This window comes from Atractosteus spatula, chromosome 5 (genome assembly GCF_055471065.1).
Source record: "Atractosteus spatula isolate fAtrSpa1 chromosome 5, fAtrSpa1.hap1, whole genome shotgun sequence".
Taxonomy (NCBI): Eukaryota; Metazoa; Chordata; class Actinopteri; order Semionotiformes; family Lepisosteidae; genus Atractosteus; species Atractosteus spatula.
In genome coordinates, this window is record NC_142710.1 from 8,835,431 (window position 1) to 8,854,851 (window position 19,421).

The following is a 19,421-nucleotide window of genomic DNA, read 5'->3' on the forward strand; positions in this document are numbered from 1 at the left end:
CCCTCTCTCCTCCCTCCTCTCTCTCCCCCCCCTCCTCCCTCCCTCTCTCAGTTCAGTTCCATGCAAGGTGCTGTATTGGCATGACTGACGGGTACCAACAGCGCTGCCAAAGCAAATCCAAATAAAATGAACATGAAACAAAAGCAAAACCATCTACAGACATTTACAACAAAGACACATCTGTTCCGCCAAGCCACTGGAGGACTCGGCATTCCAGCACGGCTCCCAGTTAGCCCATTTCCCCCAGCCTGTTTAAAGCTGCTTCACACACTCCTCTGTGCTCAGTATCAGGGTTTTCCTGGCTGGAGCTGCTCCCAGTCTCTTTGTTATCTACCACTTGGTTCTTGGCTCCCTGACCCTGGACTACGTCTCCTGGTTTCAGTTTTGGCTCTTTACCGAATGAAATCAAACCACATCAAAGTTTATTGATCAAATGCACAACAATACAGCGTGCAGCAGTAGCTGCTGGCAATGAAATGTCTGTTCTGCGAGCTCACAAGAATCACAAAAACCACAAGAATAACAAAATTCAGGTTACAATCACAAAATTAAGGTTACAAAAAATAAGGTTACGTAATAATAGATGTAATAGAAATTGAATAAAACTCGATATGAGTAGAGCTGTTATGTGTCCATGGTGTGTGCAATATATACAAGTAGTGCAGTTATGCTGAATACAGTGAAAACGTTGTGTCCATGTAGCCATTACAGGTGATTTGCTAAAGGAGCTGCAGGTTGGCTATTTAGCAGTCTTATTGCCTGGAGGTAGAAGCTGTTCCGTAGTCTGTTGGACTTGGACCGAATGCTTCGGTACCGTTTACCGGACGGTAGGAGGGAAGACAGTTTGTGACTGGGATGACTGGGGTCCTTGAGAATGGACCGATCGCTCTGGTTTGGACTCTCGGCTACCTCGCGGCTCACGGCTCCGCTCCTGGTTTTGTACTTGTGCACCGGCTTGTCCACCTGCGGCTTTCCGACCTCGGATCGCTCTCTCGGCTACGCCTCCGGAGATCGCCCTGGTTTTCTGCACAGGGTCCTCACTACTATTCTGGAACAATATCATAAAATATTGACATGTCCTGTAGGCAGATGGGGCATTACTGGGAGACAGGCTCACTGTTCCTCAGGCTGGGACAGGAGATCACATACTGGGCTGCCAGTTCAACTGAGTTCCCTCCCCAATCTCCCAGTAGGATTGGGACCCGTTGTGATTCTGGCAGGTGTGGGAACTCTGGGATTAGATTTGTAAATTTAGGGAAGAATGTTTCGCTAATCCCAGAGTATCTGTCACAGTGCAGTAGGAAGTGCACCTCTGTCTCTATTTCTCCTCGCTGGCAGTGGGAGCACAGCCTGTCCTCTCTGGGCAGCCAGGTCTGCCTGTGTCCAGTGTGTGTGTCCGGGCTGTGTCTCTGAACCTGTCCTCTCTGGGCAGCCAGGTCTGCCTGTGTCCAGTGTGTGTGTCCAGGCTGTGTCTCTGAACCTGTCCTCTCTGGGCAGCCAGGTCTGCCTGTGTCCAGTTTCTATGGCCATGCTGTGGTCACTGAGCCTGTCCTCTCTGGACAGCCAGGTCTGTCCGTGTCCAGTTTCTATGGACAGGCTGTGGTCACTGAGCCTGTCCTCTCTGGACAGCCAGGTCTGCACGTGTCCAGTTTCTATGGCCAGGCTGTGGTCACTGAGCCTGTCCTCTCTGGACAGCCAGGTCTGTCCGTGTCCAGTTTCTATGGACAGGCTGTGGTCACTGAGCCTGTCCTCTCTGGACAGCCAGGTCTGTCTGTGTCCATTTTCTATGGACAGGCTGTGGTCACTGAGCCTGTCCTCTCTGGACAGCTAGGTCTGTCTGTGTCCAGTTTCTATGGCCAGGCTGTGGTCACTGAGCCTGTACTTCATCAGGGTCTGTTTCTGTTTGCTGTTATCTTGATTAGATATTTCGGCTAGTGTGTATTGTCTGTTTAGGGTTCTGTAGCATTCCAGTTTATGTTGTGTTTGTGTGTGTGTGTCCCAGTGTGTGAGATATTGCTGTTTGATCTGTGCTGTGATGTGCTTGAGTCTGAGTTGTAGTGCTCTAGCAGTGCTGTCCTGAGGCTGGTTGTGTGTTGTGTGTGTTGTGCTGTGATGTGGTTGAGTCTGGGTTGTGGTGCTCTAGCAGTGCTGTCCTGAGGCTGGTTAGTGTCGGTGTGGCTCAGGTCAGTGAGCCTCAGGACCAGCTGGCTCAGGGGGCTCTGTTTTGGGCTTTGTGGTGGTAGGAGTTCTGGTCACTCCTGTTTTTTAGGTGTAGCAATGTTCGTTGGCGACCTGTTGTTTTTTTTTCGGTTCAGTTGACGAAGAAGAAGCGCTCTCGGAAAATAACCCGCCCGTGCTGACGGCGAAGAACGAATTGCTTTGCAGTTTTGGGCAGTGTGGGGGGGGAGGGGGGGTGCATTCAGGCAAAAACTCACGCTGGATGACATTCCGATACGTCGGGTTTAATCTTCTGCCTGGCAGACACTCCCAGCGGGGCCTCAGGGCTGCTGCTGTGCGAGAACCGCGAGGATCCGGGTGTGTGTCGCCTCCTCTCCTCTGTTGTTCTCCGATTGTCCCTCATTTCCACACCTCCTGTCCTGAATTCATGAAATAATAATAACAACAACAATAATAATGATGATGATGAAGACGTTGATGATGTCACAGGGAGGGAATCACGAAAATGGTGAATTTCAGAAACTGACCAAGCAGTTCAGTCAAAAAGTCAAATCATTACTCAGAACTCCCCACGTGCAAGTGAGGTCTCCAGATGTCCCCAGCGGCCAGCAGGACTAGAGCCACGTGTAGTCTGTGTTCTCTGGCACAGCTTTGGCGTGAGGAGTCATGCTCCAGGCCCGCCTGGTTCAGAACAAATGTGTATGAGCAAGCACAAGGCAAACACTACTGGTTACTCTACGTACAGTACGTACAAACAAGGGTTTTCAGAGGCCTGACATCTCTTACTCACCCAGAAAAACCCCAGACTTACTCAAACTCAGAGGCCAAATAGGAGAAACACTGTCTTTCTAAATCAATGCAGCTCAATCCCTCTCTCTGCAAACCCGGAACAGCCAAACTCCCTGTTCTAGAAATGCACTCTAACAGGAAAGACGGCTCTGACTGAGGTGCCTTTCACCCAGGAGACCCAAGCTCCCTAAAACACAGAACAGCACGCTCTCTCTCGCAAGGCTCACACTCTTAGCTGCAGTCAGGTTTGGTTTGGATGATCACGAAGTCGGGGCTCTCGCCTGGCGCAAGTGTCAAGTCCCAACTCCTCCGGACTCGTGTCTCTCCTCTCTGTTCTTGACCTTTCTCTTCTTAATAAGAATAATTCCTCACACTTACACAGTGCTTTTCTGGACACTCCACTCAGAGCTCTTTACAGGTCATGGGGATCCCCTCCACCCCCACCAGTGTGTCCCCCCACCTGGATGATGCTCCAGTCTGCTCACACACAGCAGCTCTCAGTGGGGAGGAGAGCAGAGTGATGAAGCCAGTTCAGAGAGGGGGGTTATTAGGAGGCCATGATGGGTAAAGACCAGGGGGGAATTTGGCCAGGACACCGGGGTGACCTACTCTTTTCGAGAGACGCCCTGGGATTTTTAATGACCACAGAGAGTCAGGACCTCGGATTTACGTCTCATCCGAGGGACGGCGCCTGTTTACAGTAGAGTGTCCTCGTCACTATACTGGAGCATTAGGACCCACACAGACTGCAGGGTGAGCGCCCCCTGCTGGCCCCACTAACACCTCTTCCAGCAGCAACCTTAGTTTTTCCCAGTATCTCCCATCCAGGTACTGGCCAGACTCACACCTGCTTCAGTGGGCTGCCAGTTCTGAGCTGATGTGGCTGCTGGCCATTAACATGATCTGATGTGGTGTGTTCCTGTACAGCACACTGACGATCATTAACCCACAACTTAATTATCTAGGGACTACAGTAAATTACCTAGGTATACCAAGGTACATTTTCCATTTGTTTTTGATCTGGGGACCCCCCCCCCGCATCTCAACAAACATCCTCTCTGCTTCGAAGCCAGAAGCATTCCCTCTGCCGAGAGTCACAGACTTGATCTAACGTCAGGGAAGCGACAGGCAGAGTAGGAGGATCCTTCTGCGTAGCCATGAATCCTGCAGCACGTGGAATAGCACAGGGACAATATCCGAAACACGTAATCCAGGGGCTCGGTCGATTGGAGAAGCAACGAGTCCGGTATCCAGGGAAATCCGAGAAAGACAATCCGAAAAACGAGATCCGAAGAGCGTGGTCAAAAAGGGCAGGAGCAAAGATGAGGAACAGGGAGGTCAGTCAGAAACGCGCACAAGAGAATACTACAGGAGGCTTCTCAATAGTGAGCCTGGGCTGGGGCCTGAGGGAACTTTAAATACCGAAGGGAGAGGGACTTAGCTGGATAATTAGTCCGGGAGTGAGAATCTGTGGAATTTGGTGCCTCTGGGAATGTGGTGGGTTCAGTTTAGGAATGAGATTGTGAAACACTGGGTTTGGGGATGTATCGGAGTTTGTGAGGGAGAGTGCAGGGCTAAAGTCTAAAGTCTAAGAGACACTTCCCAGTCGCCTAAAGCTGTGACAACAAAAGCAACAAGGAAAATCATGAACTTTATCTGATATCATTTATATACTTTATAGTATACTTTATACTTTAAAAGTATTTTTAAATGATCGTGTATTAATCATTTATATTACTTTTTATTACCTATTTATTATACTTTAAAAGATATACTTTAAAAGTAGCTTCTCAAAGCGCTTTACAGAACTAAAAAAATAAACACCGAGAGGAGGTGGGAGATGGGGGGGTTTGAAATACAGTAGGAAAGCTGGGGGCCACGTGGGACCTGTTCAATAAAAGCCCTTCTGAAGAAGGTTTTGGGTCTTGATTTGGAAGAGCTCGGGGCAGATGCTTCTCTGACATCCTTGGGGATAGAATTCCAGAGCCTGGGAGTGAGCGTGAGGATTTTGAAGTCAAAACAAAACATGACAGGAAGCCAGTGCAGGGACTCCAGGACAGGAGTAATGTGATCACTTGCACTAGACCTGGTCAGGATTCTGGCTGCCGAATTCTGGACGCACCGGAGTTTGTTCAGTGTGGGTTTAGAAACCCCAGCGAGCAGAGCGTTACAGAAGTCGATTCGGGAGAAGACAGAGGCGTTGATCAGCTTTTCAGCCACAGTTTCAGCTTTTCAGCAGCAGTTGAGAAGTGTAAAGGCAGACGCTATCGCCCAGAGGTGCTCTCTGCTGCTGGCCCCCTGCTCTCCTGCCCAGGAGCCTCTCCGAGACCAGCTTCGTCAGCCAGTGTGTCAGATGTCAGGTGACCAAAAATAAAATGGAAACATTTCCTCATATTTGTTTCTGTGAACAAAGGAAATACGAATGCGTGGCAGTGTGGATGATGGTGATGATGATGATGATGATAATAATAATTCCTCACACTTACACAGTGCTTCTCTGGACACTCCACTCAGAGCTCTTTGCAGGGAGCAGAGCAGAGTGATGAAGCCCCATGCCACCTCAGTACTGTCTAATATTATTGTAACGCAACGGGGGCTCCGGCGGGCGCCCTTGCCGCATCTGGTCGGCCCCACACCGTCCGGGGCTCGAACCCGGGACTTCCGCGTCTCTCTGCAGCGACCCAGCCCAGTGAGCCAAAGAGAGATCTCTCCACAGCCCAGTAGCTGTAGTCCTGCTATCACAGGGAAGGGCGGTGACGTCACCTGCTCTGGTACGCCGGCTCTTACACAGTACCTGTCGGCCGTAAGCGTTACATTAGTATACTGCAGCGCGTTCGCCAGGCTGGGGTGCGCGGCGAGGGGCAGGACGGGAGGAGTACTGGTCAGGGCGGGGACGAGGAGAGCCGCTGACCAGCGCAGCTGACCCACTGAGAAACAGGCGTACAGTGTGGTGAGATCGCCCGGATTCGTGTCAATAGTTCCCTGGTTTCGCACCCCTGTTATACCTGTACCCAGTTGACACCCCATCCCCGTGTAGCGACCCGAACAGACCCCAGTGTTGCTCTCTCTCTCTCTCTCCCTCCCCCTGCTGGCGCGCGCGTGGGTGCTGTGCTGGCTGGTTGTGCCGAAATAAATAAAGCGCCGTGTTTTTTTTTCCCACGCCACGAAGTCTGAGTCGCTGTGCCCGTCCTCGCCGAACCCGAATTCGTTACAATACTATTAAAATTATACCATTCATAAAAATATGATTATTGTTATCATTACTATTATAATTATAGGATTATGCAGTCACATTATAGTCATTTATCATGATTCATGATTTGTTTTTTCTCGGTAACAGCAACGCGCTTCCGTACTTCACTCTTTGGCGCTGGCGCTTGCTTTTGTTCAACTGACGTACTGCCCAAAAACCGCAAAGAATCCCCCCCCCCAGGGGATAATAACATTTTAAGTGAAAGCCGACAAGACAAACCGCAAGACCGTTTCAATGCAGAGCGGTGCTTATATACGCGTTCTTACGGTAGCGGCTGCGCGGAATGGAGGGCGCCCGTACACCAGACCTTACGGGGCAGCGCTCACCCTCGCGCTCGTTCTCGAACAGTCTCGCGGTGGGCGCCCGCAGTCAGCGAGCGGACAAGATGGCGGCGGCGGTGGTGGCGGTGTCGCCCGGCAGGCAGGGCTACGACAGCGCCGGCGCCTCGGAGGAGCGGATGGACACCGACCCGGACCAGCGAGGCCCCGGTGACAGGTCGGAGGGCGAGGCCGGGCTCCGGGCGGCCTCCTCGTCCAACGGCAGCGGCGGGGAGGAGGACGAAGCGGAGCCCCGGGAGCGGACGGAGGGGCCGTCGCGGCCCGGAGAGGGAGGCGGGGCGGCCGGCGGCAGGGAGCAGGAGGTGTCGGTGGAGATCGGGGAGACCTACCTGTGCCAGCGGGCCGACAAGACCTGGCGTGAGTTGGCCGTTGATCGGTGCTGTGGCGCCGGTGCTGGTACCGGGATCGCGGGTCCGAGTCCGATCGTGTTCGGTTGCTGTTGCTGTTGTTGTTGCTGTTGTTGTTGTGGAGGCGGGTCACTGGGGCGCCTCCACGCGTGGGTGGGTTTATTTCTGCCACTGCAGCTATTATAGAAACGAGACCCCCCTCTCTACCTTGTCGGCAGCCTGACCCAGCCCCGGATTTTCCTTTCCCGCCGCCGGTCTTGTTTTTAAATAACCGCGTGTGAACACAGGCGTGCCGGTGTGCTCTTGGGGAAAGGGTACTGGGGAAAGACCGGAGTGGATCAGACTGCTGCGCGGCTGGGGTCGGAAAGCACTTGTAAAACCAGTCAGCAGCTGTGTCCCACTGGAGCTCAGCAGTGAGAGACTGCTGGGAAAGCTGAGGCTGCTGCTGGGAGAGGTGTTAGTGGGGCCAGTAGGGGGCGCTGATGTGGGGTTCCTGATGCCCCAGTATAGCGATGGGGACACTATACTGTAAGAAACCCCCCCCACTGGAGCTCAGCAGTGTGAGCCTGGCCAGTACCTGGATATTATTATTATTGTTGTTGTTGTTGTTAAAATAATTCCTTACATATATAGCGCTTTTCTGGACAGTCCACTCAAAGCGCTTTACAGGTAATGGGAATGGGACACTTCCTGGGAAAGCTAAGTTTGCCAGGTGGATGCTGCACATTGATGGTGGTGGAGGGGAGTCCCCATTACCTGTAAAGCGCTTTGAGTGGCGTGTCCAGAAAAGCACTATATAAGTGTAAGCAATTATTATTATTATTATTATTATTATTATTATTATTACTGGAAGAGGCCAGTAGGGGGGCCCAGTATAGTGACGGGGACACTCTACTGTAAACAGGCGCTGTCCTTCGGATGAGATGTAAAACCGAGGTCCTCACTCTGTGGTCATTAAAAATCCCAGGGCGTCTCTCGAAAAGAGTCAGGGTGTCACCCCGGTGTCCTGGCCAAATTTCCCCCTGGTCTTTACCCATCATGGCCTCCTAATAACCCCCCTCTCTGAACTGGCTTCATCACTCTGCTCTCCTCCCCACTGAGAGCTGCTGTGTGTGAGCAGACTGGAGCTTCATCCAGGTGGGGGGACACACTGGTGGGGGTGGAGGGGATCCCCCTGACCTGTGAAGAGCTCTGAGTGGAGAGTCCGGAAGAGTGCTTTATATACATTAGTAAATTATTATTGTTGTTATTATTATTAAAACCTGGAAAGGGTGAGGCTGCTGTGCACTGGGAGTCTTAGTAACAGCACTGTGAAGCCAAGCAATCTGTCAATGCAATGATTGCGATCTTTGGGTTACTCAGTGCCCTGGAAATCTGCTTGAAATCAATGTGAAACCTGGAGAGGATTATTCTGGATCAGACTGCTGCGCAATGGGAATGTTACTGAGAACATTACAAACCTGGAGCGGATCAGACTGCTGTGCAGTGGGATTCTTACTGGCGTTGCTGTAAACCCTGGAGCGGATCAGACTGCTGTGCAGTGGGATTCTTACATCACTGGAACTCCTGGAGCGGATCAGACTGCTGTGCAGTGGGATTCTTACTGACTTCACTGTAAACCCTGGAGAGGATCAGACTGCTGTGCAGTGGGATTCTTACTGACGTAACTGTAACTCCTGGAGCGGATCAGACTGCTGTGCAGTGGGATTCTTACTGACTTCACTGTAAACCCTGGAGAGGATCAGACTGCTGTGCAGTGGGATTCTTACTGACGTTACTGTAACTCCTGGAGCGGATCAGACTGCTGTGCAGTGGGATTCTTACTGACTTCACTGTAAACCCTGGAGCGGATTACTCTGCTATGCAGTGGGATTCTTACTGATGTCACTGTAACTCCTGGAGTGGATTACTCTGCTATGCAGTGGGATTCTTACTGATGTCACTGTAACTCCTGGAGCGGATTACTCTGCTATGCAGTGGGATTCTTACTGATGTCACTGTAACTCCTGGAGCGGATTACTCTGCTATGCAGTGGGATTCTTACTGATGTCACTGTAACTCCTGGAGTGGATTACTCTGCTATGCAGTGGGATTTTATCTGGCATTCCTGTAAAATCCTGGAGTGGATCATTTTGTTGTGCAGTGGGAATCTGAGTAACAATACTGTTCACTCCAGAGTGAATCAGACTGCGTCTGCAGCGTTGTGAATTGATAGAAGTGTGTTGCTAGAGCTTTAACGTCATCTTTCTCTATTCTCCTGTCCCTCTCAGACTCTGCGGAGGTCATCCAGTCACGCCTGAACGAACAGGAGGGCAGAGAGGAGTTCTACGTTCACTATGTGGGCTGTGAGTGTGACTTTATTATCACTGTACACCTGCAGTACCCCATTGTACACCCCAGTACACCTGCAGTAACACCCCAGTGCACCCCACTGTACATCCCAGTACACCTACACCTGCAGTAACACCCCAGTACACCCCACTGTATCCCAGTACACCTACATACCCCACTGTATCCCAGTACACTTACACCTGCAGTAACAACCCAGTACACCCCACTATATATCCCAGTACACCTACACCTGCAGTAACACCCCACTGTATATCCCAGTACACCTACACCTGCAGTAACACCCCCTGTACACCCCAATACACCTACACCTGCAGTAACAACCCAGTACACCTACACCTACATTAACACCCCAGCACACCCCACTGTATATCCCAGTACACCTACACCTGCAGTAACACCCCCCTGTACACCCCAGTACACCTACACCTGCAGTAACACCCCCCCGTACACCCCAGTACACCTACACCTGCAGTAACACCCCCCCGTACACCCCAGTACACCTACACCTGCAGTAACACCCCCCCGTACACCCCAGTACACCTACACCTGCAGTAACACCCCACTGTACACCCCACTGTACACCTACGCCTGCACTACCCCAGTACACCTACACCTGCAGTAACACCCCACTGTACACCCCAGTACACCTACACCTGCAGTAACACCCCACTGTACACCTACACCCCACTGTATACCTGCAGCACAGTCAGCACAGAGCAGCATTTAGAGCTCAAGAAAACATCCCAGCAAGGTGAGAACATTCAACAAATTTAGAGGCCTTGTTCCCTAAAGCTTTGTACCCCAGTACCTGCCCTGACTGGAGTGTCTCATCCCTGGCTCCTCTCAAGACACAGCGGTTATCGGCTTCAATAACAGGGCTGAGCAGCTTGTTCCACTCTCCCACCCCCCTCTGTGTACAGTAGAGCCTCCTGTCCTGTCTGGATTGTCTCTTCCAGCTGTGTCAAGAAAGAACTCAGGGTATTGGCTTCAGCAATATGGCTGGGCTGCTTGTTCCCCACCCCCACTGCCCTCTGTGTACAGTAGTGCCTCCGCTGTGGTCTCGTGTGTCGCTGTAGTACGGTGCTCCCTCTGCCCCCCAGTTAACCGGCGCCTGGACGAGTGGGTGGGGAAGAACCGGCTGGCCCTGACGAAGACAGTGAAGGACGCGGTGAGGAAGAGTGTGGAGTGCGGGGGCGAGCTGGGCGAGCAGCCTGAGAGGAAGATCACGCGCAACCAGAAGCGCAAGCATGACGAGATCAACCATGTGCAGAAGGTAACCGGGCCTGTCTGGGCTGTACCACGCTGTGAAACACTGTGACTGGTTCTGTCTGGGCTGAACCACACTGTACCTCACTGTGACTGGTTCTGTCTGGGCTGTACCACACTGTGACCGGGCCTGTCTGGGCTGTACCACACTGTACCACACTGTGACTGGGCCTGTCTGGGCTGTACCACACTGTACCACACTGTACCTCACTGTGACTGGTTCTGTCTGGGCTGTACCACACTGTACCACACTGTGACCGGGCCTGTCTGGGCTGTACCACACTGTACCGCACTGTGACCGGTTCTGTCTGGGCTGTACCGCACTGTGACCGGGCCTGTCTGGGCTGTACCACACTGTACCACACTGTGACTGGGCCTGTCTGGTCTGCACCACACTGTACCACACTGTACCTCACTGTGACTGGTTCTGTCTGGGCTGTACCACACTGTACCACACTGTGACCGGGCCTGTCTGGGCTGTACCACACTGTGACCGGGCTTGTCTGGGCTGTATCACACTGTACCACACTGTGACTGGGCCTGTCTGGGTTGTACCACACTGTACCTCACTGTGACCGGGCCTGTCTGGGCTGTACCACACTGTACCTCACTGTGACCGGGCCTGTCTGGGCTGTACCTCACTGTGACTGGTTCTGTCTGGGCTGTACCACACTGTCCCACACTGTGACTGGGCCTGTCTGGGCTGTACCACACTGTACCGCACTGTGACTGGTTCTGTCTGGGATGTACCACACTGTACCACACTGTGACCAGGCCTGTCTGGGCTGTACCACACTGTACCGCACTGTGACCGGTTCTGTCTGGGCTGTACCGCACTGTGACCGGGCCTGTCTGGGCTGTACCACACTGTACCACACTGTAACCGGGCGTGTCTGGGCTGTACTGCACTGTGACCGGGGCTGTCCGGGCTGCACGGCGCTGTGACTGACTGGACCTCTCCTGTGTTTCAGACCTATGCGGAAATGGACCCGACCACAGCAGCCCTGGAGAAGGAGCACGAGGCGGTAAGAGAGAGCGGCTGTGTGCATCGGTGTGGAGGGGACCCGTGGATGTGCCCCTCTGGTCTCACCAGTCCATGTGAGTGATCCCCCTCTCCCTCTGCCCCCCTCTCCCAGATCACGAAGGTGAAGTATGTGGATAAAATCCAGATTGGAAATTTCGAGATCGACGCCTGGTACTTCTCCCCGTTCCCGGAGGACTACGGCAAGCAGCCTAAGCTGTGGATCTGCGAGTACTGTCTGAAGTACATGAAGTACGAGAAGACCTTCCGATACCACCTGGTGAGGGAGGGGAGAGACCACCTGATGAGGGAGGGGGGAGAAGGAGGCAGAGACCACCTGATGAGGGAGGGGGGAGAAGGAGGCAGAGACCACCTGATGAGGGAGGGGGGAGAAGGAGGCAGAGACCACCTGATGAGGGAGGGGGTAGGGGGGAGAAGGAGGCAGAGACCACCTGATGAGGGAGGGGGTAGGGGAGAACAGGAGGCAGAGACCACCTGATGAGGGAGGGGGTAGGGGGGAGCAGGAGGCAGAGACCACCTGATGAGGGAGGGGGGGAGCAGGAGGCAGAGACCACCTGATGAGGGAGGGGGGGAGCAGGAGGCAGAGACCACCTGATGAGCAAAGGAGGGAGGGCGGAGCAGGAGGCAGAGACCACCTGATGAGGAAAGGAGGGAGGGCGGAGCAGGAGGTAGAGACCACCTGATGAGGAAAGGAGGGAGGGGGGAGCAGGAGGTAGAGACCATCTGATGAGGAAAGGGGGGGGTAGGAAGGAGGCAGAGACCACCTGATGAGGAAAGGAGGGGGGGGGAGCAGGAGGCAGAGACCACCTGATGAGGAAAGGAGGGGGAGCAGGAGGCAGAGACTACCTGGTGACAGAGAGAGGGGGGGAGAAGGAGGCAAAGACCACCTGGTGAGGGACTAAAGGATGGAGGATGGGAGAGCAGGAAAAAGGAGAAGTGAGGGTCTGAGTACAGATGGACAGGGGCCAGGCAGTAGCTCACGTCACCCGCTCATGGGGGTCATGGGGCTGACCAGCTCAAACCCTCACCTCTCTCTCTTTCAGACGCAGTGCCAGTGGAGACAGCCCCCAGGGAAGGAGATCTACAGAAAGAGCAACATCTCTGTGTACGAGGTGGACGGCCGAGACCACAAGGTACCTGCAGTGACGTCGCGCTGTCCCGGAGTACTGACAGTGTAAAACAGTGATACCGGCTTGACCAAACTCTGCAAAAAGCTGGGCTGCTCAGCAGCGCATCCACAGCGTCCTAATGAGACAAGGTGCACTGCGATAACTGGTGTCGTAGCAGTTAGAGGAGAGGATAACCCATCACTCCTCCGCTGGGGGGCCCTGTCGCCCCGGCACTCCTCCGCAGTGGGGGCACAGGAGTCATGTGTTGTGTCAGTCGTTGTGTTGGAAAAGCAGTGCAGCCTGAATTTCTTTCTCTGCCAGTCTGTGATTTGTGTGTGGTCTTTGTGTTGTGCCACTCTGTGATTGATTAGCGTCTTCTGTGCGTGATCATTGCGTGGCGCCGGTCTATGATTGATTAGCATGTGTTCTGTGTGTGATCGTTGTGTTGCGCCACTCTGTGATTGATCAGCATGTTTTGTGCGTGATCATTGCGTGGCGCCGGTCTGTGATTGATTAGCATGTGTTCTGTGTGTGATCATTGTGTTGTGCCACTCTGTGATTAGTGTTTGTTCTGTGTGTGATCATTGCGTTGTGCCGGTCTGTGATTGATTAGCGTGTTCTGTGCATGATCATTGCGTTGTGCTGGTCTGTGATTGATTAGCGTGTTCTGTGTGTTATCATTGCGTTGCGCCACTCTGTGATTGATTAGCGTGTTCTGTCCGCGATCATTGCGTTCTGCCGGTCTGTGATTGATTAGCGTGTTCTGTGCATGATCATTGCGTTGTGCTGGTCTGTGATTGATTAGCGTGTTCTGTGCATGATCATTGTGTTGTGCTGGTCTGTGATTGATTAGCGTGTTCTGTGCGTGATCATTGCGTTGTGCCGGTCTGTGATTGATTAGCGTGTTCTGTGCGCGATCATTGCGTTGTGCTGGTCTGTGATTGATTAGTGTGTTCTGTGCATGATCATTGCGTTGTGCCGGTATGTGATTGATTAGCGTGTTCTGTGCATGATCATTGCGTTGTGGCGGTCTGTGATTGATTAGCGTGTTCTGTGCGCGATCATTGCGTTGTGCCAGTCTGTGATTGATTAACGGGTGTTCTGTGCGTGATCGTTGTGTGCCGCTGGTCTGTGATTGATTAGCGTGTGTTTGTGGCAGATTTACTGTCAGAACCTGTGTCTGCTGGCCAAGCTGTTCCTGGACCACAAGACGCTGTACTTCGACGTGGAGCCCTTCGTCTTCTACATCCTGACAGAGGTGGACAGGCAGGGGGCGCACATAGTGGGGTACTTCTCCAAGGTACTGCACTTTTAACACCAGTGCTAACAGCACTGGCAGGCAGGGGGCGCTCCTCATGGGGTAGTACACCAGTAACACCAGTACTAACAGCACTGGGAGGCAGGGGGCGGCTCATTGTGGGGAACTGCACCAGTAACACCAGTATTAACACTAACCCGTCCTGTCGTAATTACATGTCTGGGCAGCTTATACCACACTCCCACCACCCTTTGTGTAAAGAAGTGTTTCCTGCTCTTGGGTTTTAAACATATTTCTGATGTTATAATCAGAAGACACCAATTTTGGGGCTCAGTGGTTAGCATCGCTCCCTTGCGAAACCCATGGGTCTCCTTCCACTGTCCAAAGATATGCAGGTGAGTTTATTGGCTTCTGGGAAAACTGGCCCTGGTGTGAGTGTGTGTTATTGTGTGTCTGCCCTGTGCAGGGGGAACCCTTCCTTGAGCCCGTTGGATGCTGGGATAAGCTCTGGCTCCCCAACCACCCTGTATTGGATAAAGCAGTTATTGAAAGTGTTGTGGTGATGTGATAGTAAGAGCCAGCAGCTGCATCCCCCCTGCAGCTCAGCACTGGCAACCCACTGGAGCTCAGCAGTGTGAGCCTGGCTAGTACCTGGATATTATTATTATTGTTGTTGTTAAAAAAATAATTCCTTGCACTTATATAGCGCTTTTCTGGACTGTCCACTCAAAGCGCTTTACAGGTAATGGGGATGGGACACTTCCTGGGAAAGCGAAGTCTTCTGCTGGAAGAGGCCAACAGGGGGGCGCTCACCCTGCAGTCTGTGTGGGTCCTAATGCCCCAGTATAGTGACGGGGGACACTATACTGTAAACAGGCGCCGTCCTTCAGATGGGACATAAAACCGAGGTCCTGACTCTCTGTGGTCATTAAAAATCCCAGGGCGCCTCTTGAGAAGAGTAGGGGTGTCACCCCGGTGTCCTGGCCAAATTTCCCCCTGGTCTTCACCCATCATGGCCTCCTAATAACCCCCCTCTCTGAACTGGCTTCATCACTCTGCTCTCCTCCCCACTGATAGCTGATGTGTGGGGAGCGTTCTGGTGCACTATGGCTGCCGTCGCATCATCCAGGTGGGGCTGCACACTGGTGGTGGTGGAGGGGAGTCCCCATTACCTGTAAAGCGCTTTGAGTGGAGTGTCCTGAAAAGTGCTATATAAGTGTAAGCAATTATTATTAATTAATTATTAAAGACTCCTGGTCTCAGGATTGTGGTATGCTGACAACACAGGGAGCTATATCGATTCATTCTGGCACAAAGAGCACTGACAGTGGACTGGACTCGTGAACATCATCCTAAACACATCGGAAACAACAGGGGAACAGTCAGCCCATCGTCCCGTTGGGTAGTTAGCAGCTAATTGAAATGCACAGACAAGGAAGAGCTTATCTAGCTGTGTCCTGAGAGAAGCCAGGGTGTCGGCTTCAACAACAGGGCTGGGCAACTTGTTCCACGCTCCCACCACCCTCTGTGTAAAGAAGATCCTCCTGTCCTGACAAATTTCCCCCTGGTCTTTACCCATCATGGCCTCCTAATAACCCCCATCTCTGAACTGGCTTCATCACTCTGCTCTCCTCCCCACTGAGAGCTGCTGTGTGTGAGCAGACTGGAGCTTCATCCAGGTGGGGGGACACACTGGTGGGGGTGGAGGGGATCCCGATGACCTGTGAAGAGCTCTGAGTGGAGAGTCCGGAAAAGCGCAATATAAATGTCAGTGTTATTATTAATAATAACAATAGTAATTCTGTAGTAAAGGAACAAGTAATATTCCATGCTGTAAAAAACAAGAAAGAAGTGTCTGTCTCTGTCTTTCTCACACCTGAAGAAGGCTCCACAGCCGAAACATTGTGTTTTCTTTCTTCTTTTTTTCAGCATGGAATAAACCTATTACTTGTTCCTTTGCAGCCTACGCATGCTGACGCAGCTCCCCACCTGTAATTCTGCAGTAGGTGAGGCTCTCCGTACAGCGAGGGGGAGAGGAGCTGTAGGTCCAGCTGGTCGCAGGACCAGCCACAAGGGGGCGTGTTTCATTCCCAGACTGTTCTTCAGGGGACTTTCAGTGATAGATTAAACTCCTCTAATCCACCCCCCCCCCATCCTCGTGATAAACAGGCTGGGAAGACAGCAGTACAGTACAAAGTTCACCGATTTAAAGAGAAACTGACTCCCCTGCCACACCCTCCCTCGGCATTGTGGGCCAGCAGCAGGGCGCCGCCCGGTAGCTTCTGCGGGAGAGGGGTTTCGGGGCAGTTTCGCTGGGAGGAGCCGGTGGAGCTGTGCGTCTCCGCTGGGTCTCTGAGCTGCGCACTGTGGCTGATTGGGCCGCTGGGGCAACGGCCAGGGGTGAGAAAATATCGTCCTGGCGAAGGGAGGGGCGTGTCCGGCCGGTTCGGCTCCGATTCGTGAGTGCGTTTATCGTCACCCGTCTTTTCCCTTCAGGAGAAGGAGTCTCCGGACGGGAACAACGTGGCCTGCATCCTGACTTTGCCCCCCTACCAGAGGAGAGGATATGGGAAATTCCTCATAGCTTTCAGTGAGTGGTGTGAACACCCCTGTACATGCTTTCACTTGCACATTCTGATTTGTGTTTTAACCCTGCATTTTTTTCATTTGCATTTAATGTGCTGGAGTGTCCAGTCAGTGTGTCTGTATTAACTCCTCTCTCTCTCAGTGCAGTGTTAATGTACTGGAGTGTCCAGTCAGTGTGTCTGTATTAACCCCTCTCTCTCAGTGCAGTGTTAATGTACTGTAGTGTCCAGTCAGTGTGTCTGTATTAACTCCTCTCTCTCTCAGTGCAGTGTTAATGTACTGGAGTGTCCAGTCAGTGTGTCTGTATTAACCCCTCACTCTCTCAGTGCAGTGTTAATGTACTGTAGTGTCCAGTCAGTGTGTCTGTATTAACCCCTCTCTCTCTCAGTGCAGTGTTAATGTACTGGAGTGTCCAGTCAGTGTGTCTGTATTAACCCCTCTCTCTCAGTGCAGTGTTAATGTACTGGAGTGTCCAGTCAGTGTGTCTGTATTAACCCCCTCTCTCTCAGTGCAGTGTTAATGTACTGGAGTGTCCAGTCAGGGTGTCTGTATTAACCCCTCTCTCTCAGTGCAGTGTTAATGGACTGGAGTGTCCAGACAGGGTGTCTCTACTGACTGTTCTGTTTTTCTGTTTGTCAGGCTATGAGCTGTCGAAGCTGGAGAGCACAGTGGGCTCCCCAGAGAAACCCCTGTCTGACCTGGGCAAGCTGAGCTACAGGAGCTACTGGTCCTGGGTGCTACTGGAGATCCTGAGAGACTTCAGAGGCACACTGTCTATTAAAGATCTCAGGTATGTGCATATTTCTATACTGATCTAGACTCCAGAGACTCCTCCCACAGAGAGATTTGTACAGACCCTAATACAGACCCCAGAGACACTCCTCACACAGAGAGATTAGTACAGACCCTCATAAAGACCCCAGAGACACTCCTCACCCAGAGAGATTAATACAGACCCCAGAGACACTCCTCACACAGATTAATACAGACCCTCATGTAGAGAGCAGAGAGACAGATGCCAGAGATGGATGAAGGTGATCAGTGTCGGTATTTCACTCCCGCCCCCCTTCTCCTTCAGCCAGATGACCAGCATCACTCAGAATGACATCATCAGCACGCTGCAGTCCCTCAACATGGTCAAGTACTGGAAGGGGCAGCATGTGATCTGCGTCACCCCCAAGCTGGTGGAGGAGCACCTCAAATCTGCCCAGTACAAGAAGCCCCCCATCACAGGTGCCCCAGACTCACTGTCCTTCGTTCTCTCTCTCTCTCTCCCGATCCCTCTCCCACACCTCTCCCCGCCTCTCTCTGCGTCTCCCTTTCTTCCCCTGTGTGCCCCCTCTCCTCCTCTGCCTCTTCCAGATCCCAGACTCCCTCCCTGTGTGGGCGGAGCGGCGCGGCTTTGATTTAACTGGGTGCGATTTTTTTCTCTTCCTTTCCAGTGGACAGCCTGTGTCTGAAGTGGGCTCCCCCGAAACACAAGCAGGCCAAGTTCTCCAAGAAGTAGCGTGGGGAGGGAGGGGGCGACGGAGAGGTCGCAGTGCCCGAGGCCGAGAGATTATTGTACCCAAGAGTCCAGCCTAGCCGCCCTGTCCCGATCACACTCGCCCCCCTCCCTGTCCCAGGCAGCTGGCTGCATTTCCTGTAAAATATTGTTCTGTACATACGTTCACTATTTTTTGCATTGTGTATTTTTATTAAAAAAAAGTTGAGATCTCATTTCCTGCTTCTTTCCGTGTGTAATTGTTAGTTATCGGTGCTCCTTCCTGTGCTGAAGTCTGAGATAGTGGTTGTCAATGTCAGTGGGGTAATGGCTGGTATGGGCCACTAGGGGGCAGTGTTAACTGGAGAAAGGGCGGCTAATTGAATGGGTTATTATTGGTTATTATTCCTCGGCACTTGTATAGGGTTTTTCTAGACACCCCACTCAAAGCACTTCTCAGGTCATGGGGATCCCCTCATCTGAAGTTCTGTAACAGACAAATAAGTTCTGGATCCCGAGATGAAGTTAAACAGATGAGTTTTATCAATGTACCGGTACAAAACTTCCGGTTTATACAGTATAGCCCTTTTCTACCGCTTCTGACGTAGCTCGTTACCATGGTAATGAGGGGAGGTCACGGTGTCTGGCCAGTTCACAGACTTTGGTCACTCTTAATGGTCAGTGTTAGGTTTCCTTCCCTGGGGGGCTTCCTAGCTGGCATCAGGAATCCTTATCAGTTATCCCCCTTTCCTGCCATAACTCTAGCCTGTCACAGGACGTCCAGTCCTTGTACAGAAAGGAATCAGTTAACCCCTTCTTCACATTTTGTATCTTTCTTCAGAAGTATATTACACAGACACAGACTGCAGGGTGAGCCCCCCCTGCTGGTCCCACTCACACCTCTTCCAGCAGCAGCCTCAGCTTTCCCAGGAGTCTCCCCTCCAGGTACTGGCCAGGCTCTCACTGCTGGGCTCCAGTAGGGCTGCTGGTGCTGAGCTGCGGGGGGGGGACACAGCTGCTGGCTGCTGTAATGACCACAAGGGGGCAGTGTTCCGGCAGTCCCACAGTCCCTGCTTGCTTGTGGCTCTTGGCTCCACGCCCAGCTGCGGCAGGGCGCTCATCCAAGCGCCTGAGGGGCCCAGCGAGAGTGGGAGAGAGAGAGAGAGGAGCTCATATGCCTTGTGTGTGTGTGTACGTACACTGGGACTCTTCCTCGTGCTGCGCTCTCTCGGGACACACAGCACAGCAGTTAGGGCCACACGCTGCAGACAGCACAGTACGGGACACAATAAAAGAGTGATCCACAGGGAGGAGGAGAGAGAGAGAAAGTGATCTACAGGGAGGAGAGAGAGGGAGAGACAGAGTGATCCATAGGGAGGAGGAGAGAGAAAGTGATCTACAGGGAGGAGAGAGAGGGAGA

General features: G+C 52.6%; 1 protein-coding gene across 1 annotated transcript; it reads left to right on the forward strand.

The window, feature by feature from the left end:
• The first annotated feature begins 6,503 nt into the window (after positions 1 to 6,503).
• kat8 (K(lysine) acetyltransferase 8) lies at positions 6,504 to 18,237 on the forward strand. The gene is made up of 11 exons (XM_088916232.1): positions 6,504 to 6,915; positions 9,176 to 9,250; positions 10,358 to 10,530; positions 11,495 to 11,548; positions 11,660 to 11,824; positions 12,609 to 12,698; positions 13,834 to 13,974; positions 16,429 to 16,522; positions 17,158 to 17,308; positions 17,597 to 17,751; positions 17,961 to 18,237. Exons 1-11 carry the CDS (start codon positions 6,504 to 6,506, stop codon positions 18,023 to 18,025), a joined length of 1,575 nt encoding a protein of 524 aa, XP_088772358.1. The 3' UTR covers positions 18,026 to 18,237.
• Positions 18,238 to 19,421: the final 1,184 nt, after the last annotated feature.